We start from the raw sequence: 19,532 nt of genomic DNA, 5'->3' as shown, positions 1-19,532 counted from the left end.
ATTGAAGACCCATGCATACTAGGGTTGGACTACTTACTACCGAGGAAGTGTGTAATTAATTTTGATAAAATGACGATTGGGAACAACAAAGGCCAAATTCCAGTAAGTGTCAAAAGAGAGGTTGAACTAACCAGGTGCCATCAAGCTGAAGTCAAAGTGACTGAAGGAGATGGTGAAGTGGAATCAGGTATAGATATTAAAGCAGAGCAGGAGAAAGATCAAGATTTGAAGCCAATAATTGATTTTCTAAAAGCAAGTGTTTTGCGCCCTGCTTGGGAGACGGTGTCTAGCTTAAGCCCTGTGACAAAGAACTACTGGGCACAATGGGACCAGTTGAAGCTTGAAGATGGTATTCTTGTTCGGAGATGGGAACTGTAGATAAGAAAGTGATGACCTGGCAAACAGTAATACCGAAAAAGTTACGGAAAGTTGTGCTGCATAGTGGATCATCTCTCAGACGTGACTTTCCGAATAAAATGTGGTCGGTGAGGTAAGCCAAAGGTGGTGCATGCCAACAGGCTTTGGCATTACCACGGTTCAGGACATTTCAGTTAGGATGAAGTGAACAACAGAACAAAAGATGCTGCTGAAGACGTGTCACCTGGAAAAGCCACTGTCAAAGAAGAAACTCTAATCGGTTTTGAGAAGGGAAACAGTGAAGCCCTTGATGAAGTTACTACCACTGATGGGACTATTAGCGATAATAGGACATTTCCTGATGGAGCAGATGAACTTTACGTGAAGCAGATTGAGGAACTTGTCAAACGTTCTACCGGTTGCTAGAATGGCGCTCTTATAGTATATAAGCCGGCAAATAAAGTGACAGCAACAATTGAATAGCAGACAGAAAGATTGAAGATATAGACGGACAATTGAGTCAAGCGCGGTAGTAAGTAAAGTGCGTGAATTGTTCGTTGAGAATTATATCGTGTGTTTAAGTTAAAGGGACTGTGGAAATTAAGTGTATTGAAAAGTTGAATTGAGAAAGAATAAACTAGTTTTATTTGAGAAAGGACTTGTATCGCTAAGTTCTTCAGAATCAATTTTTTACGATTAATTAACTAATGACCAGAGACATAACAATGTAATAGGCTTAACATAATGTCTTATGACAAGTATAATTATTGAATGACATAATGAATCTGTTTGTGCCTATCAACAGTCACAGTAATATCAGTTGTATGTAAATTTCCAACTCTGTTTGTTCAGATGCATCCTACATTTACAGTGGTTCCCTAACAACTTCACTGTAAATGTTGAACATTGACTATGATACTGTTTTCCTCTATGCTGTCAAACAAACTATTGCTGGTTGTTGCCAAACAATTTGAATTTGGATTCATCTTTAAAGAACACCCTCCTCTAGCATTGCTTATCCAATTGTTTAAAGTCTGATGTCTATTTCAGTCTTACAGCTAATCCATTGGAAGGATCTATACTGGATTGTGATGTATCATGTAAAGAACATAGCTGAAGCTAATTAACATCACTAAGAGATTAGGCTTTCTGCCTCAACCATACTATTATAACTGGCATTAGTTTCATATACCATCGATCATCAGAGTTTCCTTATAGCTTCTACAGAAATGTGAAATTTTAGCTCAATCTGTTGCATGAAATGGCCTTCACTATGTGTCTTTCCTGTCTTAGGAATCATGAGTGCATTCGCCACACTAATGGTGGGAATAATATGATTGGCTGTACTTTTATAGGCATTATGCTGGTGTGACATGGTCTGAGTGGTTGAATGATAGTTAATCACAATGGAAAATATCAACATGTGACCATGCTGTAATGCAGTTAATTTTCATACAACAGATGAAAGTAATCCCATTTTATACCAAGTTTGTTCACTGTGTTTGTAATCCATTAGTTCACCATTGGATAATTTCTGTCATTTAGTTAACATAAGGTTTTATTTTTTAGTATCTTGTATTCTAAAGTAATGATAATGAATACAATGACTTTCACAAGGTTTCAAGTATTGTGGTTTAACTTCATTATACATTATGTTTGAACCAAATTAATGTCTTTAGAACTCAGCATGGTAATTTTTATAATTTTGTTATTCATGAGACATATATGTTGATATTTTTTAATTCTGTTTGTTACTACATTAACAAATTAAATGACTACTTGATAATATGTGATGCATAAAGTAAAGTGAAATATTTTGTTTCATTACACTTTACAAGAAATTATAAGTCACTGTTTGGTTATTTGGTATTTTAATACCTTGTGTTAAATGAGTCTTTGTCTTTCATCACTATGATAATGATCCATTATTTTTCAGCCAACTTCACAGAACTTCTATTCTCAATTCATGGAATGCTATTTAAAAATTAATAACTGATGTATAGAAGCAGTTAAGCATTTTCAAGTAAAATTCATCCAAAGTTTTAGTTATTCATATACATGTAATAGTTTCTTATATAAACACTTTTTAACAGTTACAGAACATTGCATCAAGTATACTTTCAATAGAATTAAAAAAAAATTTAAACATTAATGTTGTACATAGTGTTTGTCACTATTATAATATCATCTTTATGGCATTTTATTAACAGTGAAAAATAAATTAATCTTGTAACTTTTTTTCTGTAATTGTAACAAAATTAATCTGCCAGAGGTTTAACAGTAAGTTTACAGACTTACAAAATTAAAATCTTGGATTTTCTACCCCACTGTGAGCAAAGTGTATATAGCCTATTATGTAGCTTTGTGTTAAAGCAACAACAACAACAATATAAGATTAAACTCTTATTCTTGACATTGGTGGTTTGTTTGTGATAACAATTACTATAACACTTTACTTCTTTTTTTTAACAAGTTTTTGTTATTGTTGTTATTATTACTGCATATCAAAGTTCTTCATAATTAAACACAGTACAAGTTTTCATTAATTCATAATGAAAGAAGAAATAAACTTAACAGTGAATGTAGGACAGCTAAACACTATTAACCAAAGTAGTGATTTGTCTAGAACAACATTTATAACACAAGCTAACCAAAATAAAAAATTTTAGGATGTTTATGATGTAAAAAAGATAAGCAATATTAAACAACAATAAAGTGAAACACATACACAGTTTAAAAAGAAATTGTTAATGCTTTTGAAAAACTGAAAATTTGTCCTAGATTTTCAAGTCTGTTCTTGATCCTGGATAGCCAGAAAAGTTTTTCCTTACTGTTTATATTCTTCATTTTATTTTATTAAAAAAAATTAGTTGTGTTTTAAATATCCATAAATTTTTCTTTTAATTAGTTTTTATTCTACCTTTTCTCTTTCCTTTTTATTTGTAGCAAATAATTATTCTAGTTGTAGTTGTTAACTAACTTCCATCTACTTGTAAGCTTACTTCCCTTTTTATTTGTTATTTATAATCTGGCTTGTAACTTTTACATTCTCAGGTAATTATCTGAAAGGATCTTCATTTATTACTTTCTTAAGAAAGGGGGTGGATTTTTATTGTATGAGTTTGAATGAAGTTTTTGTTTTACAGCATTGTTTCCTATTGCTTCCATGGAACCAAGTGAAACAGAGACTGATAATTGGTTCAATGACTCAGATTTTGCTGTAGGAAAAACTATACAAATATATGGACGAAATTTCCTGCTATATGATTGTGATGAGTTTACCAAGAATTATTACAAGGCCAAATTTGGTATAGAAGATTTTCATCCTATTGACATTAAGACTGAGCCCGTTACTTTAAAAAAAATTGTAAGTAATAAAATATAACTTTTGGATTTAATTAAGTTGAAACTTCAAAATTAATTTTTACAAACAATCCAGATATGAACATTTTAAAGATATTTGCTATTTAGGAGGCATTCAGCATTGAATGAAATATTGGATTTCTGTAATCTAACTATGATCGAGAATAAAACCAAAGGATACTGCTACAAGTATAATTAGTCAACTAAGATTTAAGAATGTGTTAAAATTCAACTGTTAATCATACCACTTTTTTCAATATCTTTTTAATAAGATCATCATATAAAACTAGACTTCATTAAATTGATTTCTAACAATTTCTCTTTATAATTAAACTAAAGAAATTTCTAGAAATAATTAGAACTTGTGTTTTTTGTTTGAAAATAGTAAATTTGTTTGTGAAATTGTCTTTTCGCTACAATACATATTTAATTATTTGAACTTTAACACCAAATAACTAAGAAGCTGAGAAGAAAGTAGGTCTTTGTTCCATTTGATATTGTCATCAAAGTGGTTTTCCTTTCTCTTAGGATGCTTGTAAAATTAAAGACTGTAAAATCCAAGTGAGTTATTTTTCATCTAAATATGTTTACTAAAATATTAACCACATGATTGTAAGTGTTGTTTTCATAGAAATGTAACAGAAAATTTAAGTGACCCATACCTACACACACTCTCTCTCAGGAAACTCCACCATACAATGGATTTGGATCACTGGAAGATTCCCTACAATCCTGTTTTTCTTTGGTACCTCAGCCACCAAAAAAAAACATTGTGAAAATGTTACTGAATGATGGAAAAGTTCTCAGATTTGAAGCAGTTTTGGTGCATTTTATTATAAGTTTTTACTCAAGTAGTATGCACTTAAGTTATTTTTCTTCTTCAGCACATACTAAATATATATTCTCAGTTTTCTCTTAACTGTTGTGATATCATATGGCTGAAAAACAGTTATTATAAACTTGCACATTCACTGACCCATTAAAGATAATATTGGACTTTAAATTCCATTACACTTCTGAAACAATTATATTCTAAAAAGGTATTAAGGAGGTATAAAACAGCTTAAATCAGTCTTATTTCTATTTTGGACATATGATTCTTTATACTATAGCACCACCTTAGCTTGTTCTTATTTTGAATAAATTCGAATTATTCTTGTAGACCATGTCAACCAGTTTCTATTTTTGAAAAGCAGTTTAGTCAGTTTCTTTTTTTTTGTGTGTGAATGGGAAGTTTTTACATTTAATATTCTACAATTCTATAAATTATTCAGCTGATTTATTTTTGTTCATACTATATATGAAGCATCTTTGTTGATTTTTTTGGACATATTGTATAAGAATGTTAGCATCTTTCTTGGATAATTCTGTATTTGAAGCATCTTCATCTGTTTTTCTTTGGACATATTGTTTAAGAATCTTAGCATCTTTCTTGGATAATTCTTTCATACCTACATAAAGCATCTTACTTTTTTTCTTGACATACAAGAGTAACTTTTTTAGCATACTAGATTTCTGTATGTTTTAAGTATTATAATCAGTTTTTTGACTTACTAGGATTCCATATTTAATGTATTTTATCCGGGTTCTTTTTTTTTTTTGAAATACAGGATTCTTTGTATAAAGTATCCTAGTCCCTTTCTTTTTTTAGCACACTATGATTCGTTATGCAAAGCATCTTAACCAGTTTCTTTGCCTATGTTTTTGTTTTGTTTTTTTAGACTTTAGAGCACAGATAGGCCATTGTGTAGCTTTGTGCTTAACTACAAACAAACAAATTTTCAGACTTCTTTGGATCTACATGTTATGGTATCCTTAGCCTATTTCATTTTTGGATATACTGGGATTACGTATATGGTAGCAGCATCATAACATGTTTTTTTTTAACATATTATATATCTAGAGTGTCATGAAACTGCTAGGGTTCTGTTTGTATAAATTATTAGCCTATTTCCTTCTTGGATGTACTAGGATTCTGTATCTAAAGGTATTTTATAAGGCATTCTTTATGTTAATACTTTAAACTTATTTGTATTTTGGGAAATTATATGTTTTCTCTTTGTAAACATCAACCAGTAATCATTTGTTATTTTTTGGCTACACTAGAATCTGTACATAAAGTATCTTTCTCTGTTTTTCTTTTGTATGTTAGAATTTTAAACTTTAAAGTATCTTAGCCTATTTCATTTTTTAACATACTGGGATTCTGTAGTTTAAAGCATCCTTTTTTGTTATTGTACATACTATCACAGTTGTGGAAATTAAACCATCTTAGCTAGTTTCTCTTTTGGACATACTTTAATTCTCTCTCTACAAAATATATTTTTGGAAGCAACAAGATTTTGTATTTAAAGCATCTTAGTCTGTGTTTTATAAGGCATTGTTGATGTTGTATTTTAAAGCCATTTAGCCTGTTTCTTTTTTACAGTTTCTAGAATTCTTTAGGGTAAAGTGTTTTAGCCTGTCTATTTATGCTATTCTCAGAATTCTCTATGTTAAAGTATTATAGTCTACTTGTGTTTTTTGACACATTAAGATTTTATGTTAAAATATTTATCTATTTGGACTTAACAGAATTGTGTAGATTAAACATCGTATATTGTTTTCATGTTAGAAATATTTGTATGTATATATAATGTCATATATTAAAGCATTTTTGCCATTTTCGTTTTTTTTTGGTACATACTAACACATTTATCCTTTTTCCTCTTTGGGCCTTTGGACTATGCAAGTAAATCAATTTAGCCACTTCATTTTTGGACCTATTGTGATTTTTGTTTGCGAAGCTTCTTAACCTTTTTCTTTTTGGATACTGTACATTTCTCCATGTTATAACATGTAGTCAGTTTTTTTATAGTTTTTCTTGACAAACTGTATTGTACACATTAAAATATCTTAACCAGTTTTCTGTTTTTAAACACACATTTGAATTTTGCAGGTTAGCCTACTTCTTTTTGAATTGCTAGGATTCCCAATGCAAAATATCTCACACTGTTTCTTTCTTTAGTCATATCAGAACATATTTATACAAAATAATGTTCCAATCACTGCTGTCTTTGTTGTATCCCAGCCAGCCTAAAGAGCTCTGGATTGAGCAAAACATGTCATAATTCTTGAAAATCCCTAAGGGACATGATTAAAAATCTAGTAGGCCTAATACTAATGTCTTGTGACAAATATAATTGTAATCCTACTTACACGATTCTGTTTGTTATGCTTATTAGCCAGTTTTGTTTTTTGTTGGGGGGTCATCGTAAGACTCTGTATGAAAACTATCTTAAATGCAGTTAGTCTGTTTATTTTTTTTGACTAATTGGATAGCACTTTAAGGTATTTTAGCTAGATTCCTTTTTTGAGCATACTTAAATTCTATATGTGTGACATCTAAGCCTGTTCTCATTATTTTGATACACTATGGTTAGGGTGTTTTGACCTGTTTCTTATGTAGGCATGCCGACATTTGGCTATTGAGGCACCAGTCTCTTTGTTGCTGATGTTTTCACATTAGGATTAGCTATGTAGCACTTCTTGGACTGTTTCATTTTTTGGACCTACTAGTATTTGTATAGCGAATTAGCATGTTTTCTTTTATATGTTTGTAGTGTGTATATTAAGATATCTTTACTTTTTTGACATCATAGAAGGTTATTTGTTAAAGCCTTTTACTTTATATTTTTCAATATTATATTTTGTACATTAACTCATCTTAGTTTGTTGCCATTTTGGATATATGATTATGTATGTTAAAGTATCTAAACATTTTTGGATTATAGAATTCTGTATGGCCTATTGACCAAAGTCGCAAGTTTATCATCTCTTATCATCTAGCTGATGACACAATCTCCATCTACGAAAGACCAATTAGGAACTCTGGTTTACTAGGTGGAAAGTTCCTTCGGAGAATGCAGATTGCTAAACCAAATAGCAATCCTAATAGCCCCGAGTACTACAGTATCCAAGATTTCCATTTAGGAGCATCTGTGAGTGCTGCTGGTAGACAATTCATTATAACTAAAGCTGATGATCTTACTCTGAAATATCTAGAAGAACATGAACAAAAATTTAAAGGTAATTTTTAATTATTGAATTGAAACTTTAATGAAAAAGACTAAGGTAGTAAACAAATAGCTAAATGTGTGGTAGATTAGTACTACTGTAACTTAGCATAGTTTAAGAGATTAAATTACAGATATATCTTTATTTTTTATTGTTAACCAGTTACAGATTGCTTAAAAAAATTATCTATTCTGTAGCAAGTTTTACTTTGTAATTTATTTGGAATAATATAAACTAGAGACTAGGTTTTAATCACTTTGTATTTACCTTTTTTTATAGATTTGTTAATTTACTCTGTATTACTGATTTGATTTGTGAATCTTATAGTGAATGGTGTATATTCTGATGGTCAGACACAGAAGAAAGATATTCAATGTGGTACAGATGAAGTAACAAGTCCATAGGGCCTAGTAAATAATTACCTGTGAAAATTTAGTCCTTTTATTACAGGTTGAATTGGACTAGTCTTTTAAAGTAAAAATGCAATTAAAGCTCATAAATTTGCATTTATATTGAACATTTTGTACAAGAAAATACTGAAGCAACAGTTTTTCATTCAAATTACAACACAATTTTGTAGAGGAATTCTTGGATATTTCATGGGTTTCATGATGTGTGACACAACTTTCCAATATATGCCTTCATCATCTTAAATTTCAATAACTTGTGGCCCTCAGAATAAGAGCTCAGTATAGTGTTTGTAATACTTTATAATGTTTGTGTTATAGCATTGTATTATGGATTAGCTTACAAGTTCCTTAATTGTTTGGTCTAATTCTTGCAATCAGATATCTCATGAGTGCATTCACCTTGACCTTTTACTAAATATTTAGCCTTATAAAATTTATAAAAAACTTATTCTACATTTCTAAATTCTTGAGTTAATACCTTTTTTCAGCTGAAAAGTGTTAAGACTTAATATAATTTGTGGAATTTCTCACTTACTGCTGATTATGTCATAATGATCAGTACAGTAGACTTCAGTTTAATATGCACTCTACTCCAACTACCCATATGTACAGCACAAAACAAAGAACAATGTCTGTGGAACATTTTCTTTGTTAAGAGGATTTATCTTGTTATAAACACCAGTAATAATGAAAAACTCCCATATTTACTTTGTAATCTAATTACTGTGCAAAAATTAAAATGAAGAAATTGTCAAAAGTGATTTCTTAGAAAATAAAGAACAATAATAAAATTTCATAAAGTAAGAACTGTTTTTATATATATTGTGAAACTGTAAAAATAAAATTATTTCATGAAATATTTTTCCACTCGTCTTCAGTAGTGACATTGTCTTTAATTTCATAATAATAATCGCTCAATCTGAAAAAATGCAAGTCATCCAGTAGTAGGATATAAATGAATATCAATGATATGATAGAACTTGAGTAATATGTAAAGTGAAGTGTTGGGCTATATGAACAAGTTGGTGCCAAAAGATTAAAGCCTTAGGTAATAAAATATCAGAGAGTCTACAAATAGCTCATTAACTTTTGTTTTAGTACTGTGAAAGCTTACCATTTCTACTTTTTTGAAATTACTGGAACTTCTTGTTCAAGAAATAAAAGATTTACACCACAGATCCAGATTTTGTTGTTTTTTTACACACATGCCAAAGTAAGTACTTAAGAGCTTTGGCTTCTGAAAATGTTTGCTGGTCTCAAATAATTAAAAAAAACGTTAAATATACACTGGTTAAAAGACAAGTATTTGACATATTTTAGTTACTTTCCTCCCCACAAAAAAAGGGGGAATGATGAAATTTACTTCTAATTTCTGTTGAAAAAAACAAGTTCCTTAAGCAGTCAGAATAGAAATAATAGTATGATTGTAATCAGTTTTAGTCAAAATTTTAAAAGGAAAAGCAGTAATAATCTACATGAACTTCCATACTTTAAATAAAAACAAAAACCAAGTTTCTCACCACCACATAAACTGTGAAATTTTGTATTATATTTATACTAATATTATACACTGTGAATTTTCATACTACAGCTACTGATATTACTGAACTTAAATGAACTTAAACAGTCGGTCCTTGTAAGCAATTTCTCCTCGTCGACACTTCTCATCAAATTCTCTCTGCATAAGTAGAAACAGTACAATTCTTAATTTATTTACAAGTATGGGTTTTGAAAAAAAGTGACAAAATTTAGGGATAAATATAAAAAGCTGTTGGTGCCAATCACTTTAATCAATAAGAAACTTTTCCAATAGGAGACCCACCATTTTTACATCCTATACATAGCACATTATATTTGAAGTTAGAACTCATCAACTTATTTTGTAGCTTTGTCAAATCTCAGAAACAAACCTGTATGTGTTCAGCCAATCACTTAGCTCCTATTACATACAAACATACATCTTACAAGTAAGTGGAAGACAGAAGGCAGTTAGTCTATATATAACAAACATAAACGTAACCTTTTTTGTTCACAAACTCATTCTCTGCTAAACTATTCATATAGAGGGAGTATTAAATTAATCTAAGAACAAAACTACAACAAGTTGCAAAGCTTGTACTAGTTTCTGACAATGAAGTCATTATTCCCCATGTTAAATAAAAAAACTTAAAATGTAGTTTTTCCAATCTCCTGTCATGAAAAACATAATAACTTTCTATTTTTTATGTTCCACAAGATATGAAATCAAGTACTTAATTGGGCTAGGCAATTAATGGAATTTGCTAATTGAGTAATTGTCTGACTCTAATTGATTTCGTTCAACTAATCAATTATTTTCACAAGACTTGAAATAACTGATAACAATGATAAACAGAAACCTAATTTTGGTTAGTTCATTATTTTCTTGACATTAATCCACTTCATTCTAATTTCAATTGATCAAAATATTTTACATTACACTAATCCACATAACTGATGCTTATAGGTAATTTGTTATCTTGAATTAATCACACAGATCTAGTGCTTAAACCAGAAATTATTCTAGCAAATCAACAATATCCTTCTTATAATACTATGATGATTCAAAGCTGAGCTTAATATTCTAGATGACTGAAAGGTTTTAGTCATAAAACAAGAACAAAATCTTCACTTTCAAAAGTATCAAGTCAACCAAAAATAAGATGAAATCCATGTGATAAAAAAAACTCGGATTCAGTTCTCAGCAGGAAATTTTCAAATTTTTCTATAGGAATCTACACTTTAGATCAATGTATTAAATTTAATTTACAGTAAAATCTATGTTGTATATAAGTGTGCTTAGTGTTATTGTTATTTCATATACTGTAGTTATTTTATGTCTACATAAAAATAAGACATCACTGACTTCCCTTTTAGTTTGTATCAGACAGATAGAGTGAAAAATAATTATTGACAGAATGCAAGACAACAGTATTCACAACATTTTGTACTATTTAAAAGTTGTTAATATCGAAAATAATATCTAGAAAGCTTATACACTAACAGAAATTTTTTTACTGCAAATTTACTACTTTTTTTGCTTTTCTATATAGGTTTGTGTTCTTCAGTTTTTAAGTTTCCTGTATATTTTATCCAAAATTGTGTATTTTAGCTTCAAAGAAACATGTTTCTTGGTTTGCCTTTGTCATTGATGAAGTGCATTTCAATAACTAAATTTAACACATATATACACACACATTACCTTACCAATCAAATATAGTGCTCTTTTAACAGTGGAATTCATTAATATAATTAAAACAATGAAAAGAAGTAATAAAAATGCTTTCTACACTATTACTAAATGGGTTTATTTTGCAACATTTTGGCCTTAGGCCCACTTCAGGCAAAGCACAAAATACAACTGACTAAGGTGGAGAATCAGTTGTAATTAGAACATAAACACAGGACATGCAGGTGTAGAATGAGAAGATCCGTAATATGAAAAAAATATAAATAACACATTGTTAGCAAAGTATAATACAAAAAGTATAACATATACTGTAAATTACTTATTATTCACGTGGAAATTAACTTTCACTATTTTCATGGTACACATGTTTCCATGAACGATAATTCCAGCAAAATAAAAAGCCTCTATGAGTGATAAATGAAACCCAAACAGATATATACAAGTAAATATTCTTTATTCTTTAGCACATTCATGAAGCACAGCACTATGTAAGTGACATGTACGAGTCAATTAAAAACAACAAGTCTTTTTACACACAACACTCAATGGGAACATGCAAATGATAATCATTGGAAACCTGCTTGATATCCATTTCCACAAAGACATTTTGAGAGGGGTACGTAATGAAGTTGTGACTGTTCATTGTTTGTTATTGCTAGAAAATTGAAAGTAAATTTAATCTGCCAAGCCATTTGAGTAGCTTTTCTCAATACGCAGATAATAGCTTGTAATCCGGAAACAGCAAACACTGAGAAGACGTAGTCAGTGAAGTACCTGCAGAACTTTCAATAAGTGGATTACCAACACGTCAGTTCAGATGCACAGCATGATTGCAAAGGTTTATAGTATGAAAAATGTTGCTTAGAAAAATAGAATGATGTCTAAAAACTATTTTTCTAAATTTATGTAATAACAATTGATGCATTTTCAATTTAATTTTTCCATGAAACTTAAAGCCCATGAAATAAGTTTCAATGTAAGACCCTGAAAGATAATTCCCACAAATATTAAGTAAACTACAGTGTGTGTGTGTCTATACACACACATGCACAAAATACAGATGTTCACACACATTGTATATGTTTATATAGTACATTATTCATATTAAAATGTCATGGTCGTAGTTTCAAGCTCTCGGTGTTGATTATTGGCCACAGTTTCTGTTGTACGTTTAGCCTTGGTTTTTATATGTCAGTTAAAATGTTCTCAGCTATTGCTCAATCAGTTGCATTCTTTGCTCTGTATAAGATCTCTGCCTTTAGTAGGATCTCTGGCAGTTGTTCACCTTTATGAACTGTTGCAAAGTGTGAACCAAGAGGTGTGTTACAGGCAGTGTGAGAAATTTCTTAGGTGTTCAAGAATTCTTTCACAAATAAGACAGTAAGTTTCTCCAATGTACGAAGCTTCACAGATGTTATTGAAGCTTGTATACAACATTTTTAACAGCATATGAGTTTTTTAGACCTGAAGTACACACTTTACAATTTGTATTATGTCCAGGACATTGTTGAAGCTCTAGTGGTAATTTTACTAATAATTCCTTTAATTTTTTCCCAGGTTTCTCTATTAAAAGTGCATCAATATTATTTTGTCTAATTGTTTTGCAAACTTCATGACTAACAACTTTTGAAATAAATGGAACTATAACAAAGGTTTTTCTTCTTTCGTACTTTTAGATTTCTTAATGTTTGGTTTTCTTCAGCATTTTTTTTACCACATTCTTGAGGATAATTATTAGCATGAAGCAAAGTTTTATTTTTGTTGTTACTTCGTTGGCTTGTTGAAAGGTGTTGGATACATATATATATGTTGAGAATAAGCTACTGATTCTTTTAAAACAGTAAAATGGGCAGAAGAAAAGTTGAAAGATACACCACTATGCATTGATTTCCAATATAGTTCACAAGAAAAACTTCCATCATTCTCTATAGTAATCAAAACATGTAGAAGTTAAGATGATTTTGAGTGTGTGAAGTTTCAAGTGAAACTGGATTTCATTGTTTTGGGTATTCAAATGTGTATAAAAAATATTACGTCCTGGATGTAATCAAAATTGTAAAGTATGTAATTCAGGTTTAAAAAACTCATCTACTGTTAAAAACGTTGTATACAAGCTTCAGCGTAACATCTATGAAACTTCATACAATGGAGAAACTTACTTTACTGTTTGTGAAAGAATTCTTTAACACCTAAGAAACTGTTCACTCAAGGGCTGTAACACTCCCCTTGGTTCACACTTCACGACAGTTCATAAAGGTAAACAAATGACAGAGATACCATTAAAAATGGAGATCTTGTACAGAGCAAAGAATGCAACTGATCAAGCAATAGCTGAGAATATTTTAATTGCAATACAAAAACCTAGGCTAAATGTATAATAGAAACCATGGCCAATAATCAACATCGAGAGAGAGAGAGCTTGAAACTATGACCATGACAATCTGCACATGTTCTATTTCCAAATGATTCTCCACCTTAGTCAGTTGTATTTTGTTCTTTGCCTGAAGTAGGCCTAATGCCAAAACGTTGCAAAATAAATCTATTTAGTAAGAGTGTAGAAAGCATTTTTATCTACTTATTTTTGTTGTTTTAATTTATTTAATATACATATATTATATATACATTTATGAACAGAAAAATGTATCAAATATGAAGAAAACAAAAGAAATAATCTAATTATTCTATCATTTCAGATTGTATGTCTATTTCTGAAATTCACTTTAGGATTTATTTTTTGTAAATATAAAAAATTAATAAATAGGGTTACACATGTGGTTATTTTGCATGTTAAAAAAATGATCAGGATAAGCCAAAGCTTTGGATGAGCATTTATACATCCTACACAGTAAATGACTTTGAACAAAAACTTTTTGGCAACATTGGAGATAACAAAAAGGATAATGCATAAAGGAATTATTACTGCTTTATGTTTCACATACTTTATTATTAGTACCACATTTATACTCACCCTTTTTTTGTTCAGAAAATAGCCATATCCTATAATAGGAAAAAGGACAAAACTAAACCACATTATTCCACCCTTTAGAGTGGGACGGAAATGATCATACATGGTGGCACGCATGGACATAAATCTCTGTACACCTGAGTCAAACTGGAATTAGAAACAACAGGGAATCTTAAAGTATGTTACAGATAAAAACTGACATATTTTCATAAAGTAGCAAATACAAGTTCTTTACTGAATCATAAAAAAATGTCATCTGCAAATCATGGTAAGAAGTATTTTATCAGATATTTCATTGATCATCATCTTTTTTTCAGAACAAAACAAAGCACCAACATTTGTATATAAAAAAAAACTATATATAGACAGTTGTGACAATACAGACAACATCTAAATACATTTTTGGTACCACTAACTGAAATAGCAAGTTATTGTCTTACAACATCAATATAATGCACTCAGCTCTATATATATCAACTATTTGGTGGCCAACTACTTAGCTGTTCAACTGAAAGATCTGGCTGGATATTTGGTATCTAGCTGAAATGCTATCTCTAATGATAATTTAATGGTAATTATATGTTTATGTACTCATAATCAATAACAGCAAACATATATTAGTCATGACTTCATGACTCTCATAGGTTTTTACCTCCTGTGTAATATTATGACTGTAGTTGGTTTTTTTTATTGGATTTACTGGAGGATAAAAAGCCTATAAACACTATCAATAAATAGTGAAAAGAATATTTCAACAAGCTAGATAAAAAAAGAGTTTGATTAAGAAAATCAGCAAATCATGTGACAATCACAGCTGATATAAAGTCCCACTGAAACAACATATATCACATCTACATGTTGACATTGCTTGGTATTTTGTAGGTAGTGTGATACTACATACAATTTATTTCGTCTAGGTAGGGTAGGTAACAGCTCTTTCTGATGCAAAATATTAATACATTCAGATCATAAAGATGTGTTTAGATTGTGGATTTTGAACTTCCAAGATGGGGATATACCATGCGCTTAACTCTATATGCACAGGTGGGGATCAAAGTGCACATACCATGACATTTAACAGCATGCCATTCAACATGGTATTGTGTATTTCACATCCAAATTATCAACTACTCATTTTGTCCAAAACTGCTGACTTAGGACCATGTGGTTGAGCAGTGAATACCAGATACAATAAAAAGGGATACTGAAAGAAACTGCAGATATTAACTTTGGAGGCTTAAGTGGTTTTTAAATTACAGTATGCAAACTGTACAATATACAAAAATGTTTTTATTGTTCACATGAATATCACCTCGTACCCCAACTTGACAGAGTTCGAGTCAAAATGAAGTTAGCAATTCACAGACGTATCTTAAGTACAAATGCTTTTGTAACACATCTGATTCTTTGTGTACAAGAGACATGTACACTACTAAAAGCTTGTCACATTTTATGTAGATACACTTAGTAAACATGAAATTGTAGTTAACATTAAAGCTGGACTATTAGTAGTACCTATTAATTGGTTAGATTTGATTAAATGACTATTCTATGTTCCCTAGAAGTCACAACTTGTGCATTAAAATTGTGAAAAATAAATTTTTGTTTAATATTTAATAAGAATAAAGTTATTTAAAACATGATTTCAATAAGAAATAATTAAGTAGCCACTTAGCCAATTTATTTATGTATATTGTTTGAATAAGATAAAAAGACAATATTAAATAAAGATTTGAGTCATCAATACATTTTTTAATTATCTACTTTATTCACTGAACAGTAATCTTAATTAAACCTAGTCGATTTGATGATGATTTTATTTTATGAACATAAAAAAATCTCATGTTTAAAAATGCAAACACTGTACATCTGTTACTGTAATTCTTTTTAAGGCACATTGTGCTGGTATATTAAGAGTAACAATTACAAAAAACTACATTTTTGGCACAATGATAAGTAAAATTATGTGATATAACTTACAGCCAACTAGTTTCAGTAAACGTGTTACCATCATCAGGTAGAATTTTGCCCTGATGATGCTAACACGTTTACCAAAACTAGTTGGCTAAGTGGTTATATTAAATAATTTTACTTATTATTATGCCAAAAAATGTCATTCTTTATTGTTACTGTGTTAAACTTTTAATAATTTTCTTTGCAACCCATTCAACTAGCCTCTAAATGGTATGAGCTTGCCTTATCTCAAGTTATTTGATCTCTTCTCATTGAAAAAATTTTCTATAGCTTTCAGATATGATTTAACACACAAATACTTTCACAATTCACAAACGAATGGATCTGAAAGTAAAATTTGCAGAAACTTTAAAAAACTGTTAAACCTATATATCGTTTCTACTACTACAAAATAGTCTAATTCATACTCTAACCAATAATATTTAAACTTTCTCTATAGCTGTTTTCAAAGTTGTGTTTAATTAGTAAATGATGAAACCACTTGATGTGCCTCTGTAAAAAAGTTTCAACCAAACCCTATACAAAAACTAAATGAAACATAAAAAATCAAGATGTGTATAATATATTCTTAAGGGATGGTAAGTTCTTAGCAAAAATAAAGTTATTCTTGGGGATGGGTAGCAAAATTCTAAAAAAAATTGACAAGTGGATTTTTTTGTTTACAGTCAAAACTCTGAAGCTATGTTAAAATGAAAATATAAACTTTATGTCATGAGTTTACAATAAATGTCAGAAAATGATAAAATAGATTTGAAAATATTTCAGAATTAAAATTGTTGAAATATAATTAGAACTAGCATATAAAATTGACTAAAATTTGTGAATGAACAAATTTTATGAAGTAGCAAAGGCATATGAAAAACCAGAGAAAACCCTGTCTTCAGACTTCAGGTACAATAATTATGAATTCAATTTCTCTTTAACACCTCAACTTTGTACATGAAAATGTAACATTCAGGAAACTCAACTGCACTGTTTAGAAACAATAAAAGATTTATTTACTTATCAATCACCTGTTACAACAATACTGTGTACACTTTTCCACACTTGTTATTCCAGACAATTCAGTATAATTTTACTTAAATGTTCTATCAATATCTACACTGTTACTCAATCACTTTGTATCTAACATGGGAAATGAATAATCATAACTAATTTTTTTATTAACGGAGTACTTATCCAAAGTATAGACCCAGTGTATTTTGATATTTTTCAAGTAGTCTAAATTCCAAATCAAACAATACAAAAATTAGAACATCAATTATTTTGTAAAATAAAACTTCAGATAATTATAACTTTATCTTACAAAGTTTGAAATCCATTAGGGAATGAATAAGAATAAAATTAGAAAGCCTACTTAGATAATATAGTATTACTGGGTTAACAAGTTACAACAATTTTTAACTTCTCCACTTTAGCTGCAGTAATTTTCATTTTTATAATGATATGATATATAAGTAAATTGTTTAGATGTTAGTAGTGTAACCAAGTTCCAGTATTTATTATATGAAAGAGGAGACTTTCACTTTAACAACATATTTTGGAATTTACCAATGTTGACCATACAGACCTAAAGTAACCTTAATAACTCAAAGTTAAAATAATGTTAATGTATTCTGTGAGTGATTAGTTCAGTCAGGTTATGATCCAGTGATTTCAAAGGTTATATCTTTATTGATAGTAATGTTATTGATATGAAATTAGAAACTGTTAGAAACAAACATTTCAAACTTTTTAGACATCAACAATAAGCAAAACATCTTTCACCTGAGAATTTAACTTCTAAGGCCTAAACAATGAAAAATTGATTCTATTATAAGCCTATGTTACAAGAATTGCAGGTGTCTGAAACAATACTAACTTTGATGAAAAAGTCTAAATATATTGTTAGAGATGTCTGTGAAAAGCCAAGGCAATGTTTAACTGATGTTCATATTGTATGAACTGAGAAATAAGTTATTATTAAATGAACTGCTATAGACTCAAGTTGTGTTGATTTAAAAAAAAACTAAAAAAAAAAAGAGAGCTTTTATGGTAATTAATTGTACAATCAAATAAAAAGATTGACATTTAATGTTTCTTTCTTGATGCTATATGGTAGTGTAATGATGTCTGGCTATTTTTTATTAATTCATTTAACAAATTAAGGGGGTCAGACCATCTAGATCAGTGCCTACTTATACAATATTAGATAATAGTTATTGATTTCTGAAAAAAATCTGTGGAGCCCCCCCCCTAAATCCTCACCTGCATATACAACATGAAAGAATATACTTGTTACGTCAACTACATCCAAAACCTCACTCGCTAGTTACCGAAATCCTCGTGTCCGTGCCCTCCATTGTTATATTGCTCACATGGCTTCCTTCCAGGGTCTTCATCCCTACCTTTTTATCCCTTGGTAACCTTCCTCTTCCTGTGATCTTTCCCCGATTACCCTGACCTATTGGATCTGATGTTTCATCCAGTTGGCCTATTCCTCCTAGAAGAGATGCTAGTAGTGAATTTAATCCAAGATTCCTTTTAGCACTGACATCGAACCTGCCAGGCACGGGCCCACTGATAAACAATGCAGTTAGAAATAGAGGGATACCGTCGGAAGGTATCCCAGGCCCGTTTTTGAGCCTTCCATGCATTCTGGCAGGCAGGACTCCACAATGGATGAGGATATCATGAAAAACGTGTCGAGGTCTTAGGAATAAGATGAGCTGCAGCCTGGACAATACAGTCAGTTACTGCAACCACACAGTCATCTATTGATGACACAGACGAAGGCAGGATCAAGTTCAGAGGATCAAGTTTATCAATAAGCAGAGTGTTTAACATTTTTTCATTTGGATTGGGGGGATCCTTAATTAAGAAAAAGGATTCAGTGCCCACTGACCCCACCTGCCATGGAGTCCTACAAGAGGATGCACGACAATGTCAAACAAGGACACTGCAGCAACGTCAGGGTTTCATGAACACTATACCAAAACACCAGCATCAGATACAATGTCCACAACACACGTTGAGAATGCCAAACACTGGTACTCAGTTGACCCTAGCCCAAGTGGACCAGCCTATTGACCCTGGTGGGGGCCACCCCAAGGCCACCCGTCTACAGGAATTCAAGGTCAAAGTGCAGTACCCCAGACACCATTCAACCACCAGAATCCTCTCCTCCCCTTCATGGGTCACCACGCACAGCAAACACGAG

General features: G+C 30.5%; 2 protein-coding genes across 6 annotated transcripts in view; one reads left to right on the top strand and one right to left on the bottom strand.

Moving 5' to 3' along the window:
- The window catches only part of LOC106468188 (EF-hand domain-containing protein 1-like), a 33,829-nt gene extending 24,836 nt beyond the window's left edge, over positions 1-8,993 (top strand). Inside the window, exons 6-9 of one of the 5 annotated variants that reach the window (XM_022396503.1) lie at positions 3,504-3,724; positions 4,403-4,543; positions 7,494-7,788; positions 8,104-8,993. In XM_022396503.1, coding sequence (XP_022252211.1) covers positions 3,504-3,724; positions 4,403-4,543; positions 7,494-7,788; positions 8,104-8,180 — 734 coding nt within the window. In that variant the 3' untranslated portion in view covers positions 8,181-8,993. Of the gene's footprint in view, positions 1-3,503; positions 3,725-4,402; positions 4,575-7,493; positions 7,789-8,103 lie in introns of those variants that run through there. The other 4 variants (XM_022396504.1, XM_022396505.1, XM_022396506.1 and 1 more) reach the window with 4 other exon arrangements.
- Positions 8,994-9,624: 631 nt separating this feature from the next.
- LOC106468189 overlaps positions 9,625-19,532 on the bottom strand; it is a 21,017-nt gene continuing 11,109 nt past the window's right edge. Inside the window, exons 3-4 of the mRNA XM_013928601.2 lie at positions 14,363-14,506; positions 9,625-9,864 (exon numbers count right to left, since the gene is read on the bottom strand). Of these exons, the coding sequence (XP_013784055.1) occupies positions 9,796-9,864; positions 14,363-14,506 (213 nt within the window). The 3' untranslated portion in view covers positions 9,625-9,795. The remainder of the gene's footprint in view (positions 9,865-14,362; positions 14,507-19,532) is intronic.

This window comes from Limulus polyphemus, unplaced genomic scaffold (genome assembly GCF_000517525.1).
Source record: "Limulus polyphemus unplaced genomic scaffold, Limulus_polyphemus-2.1.2 Scaffold2908, whole genome shotgun sequence".
NCBI lineage: Eukaryota > Metazoa > Arthropoda > Merostomata > Xiphosura > Limulidae > Limulus > Limulus polyphemus.
Note: the sequence above shows the minus strand (reverse complement) of the source record. Positions and strands in the feature narration are given on the sequence as shown.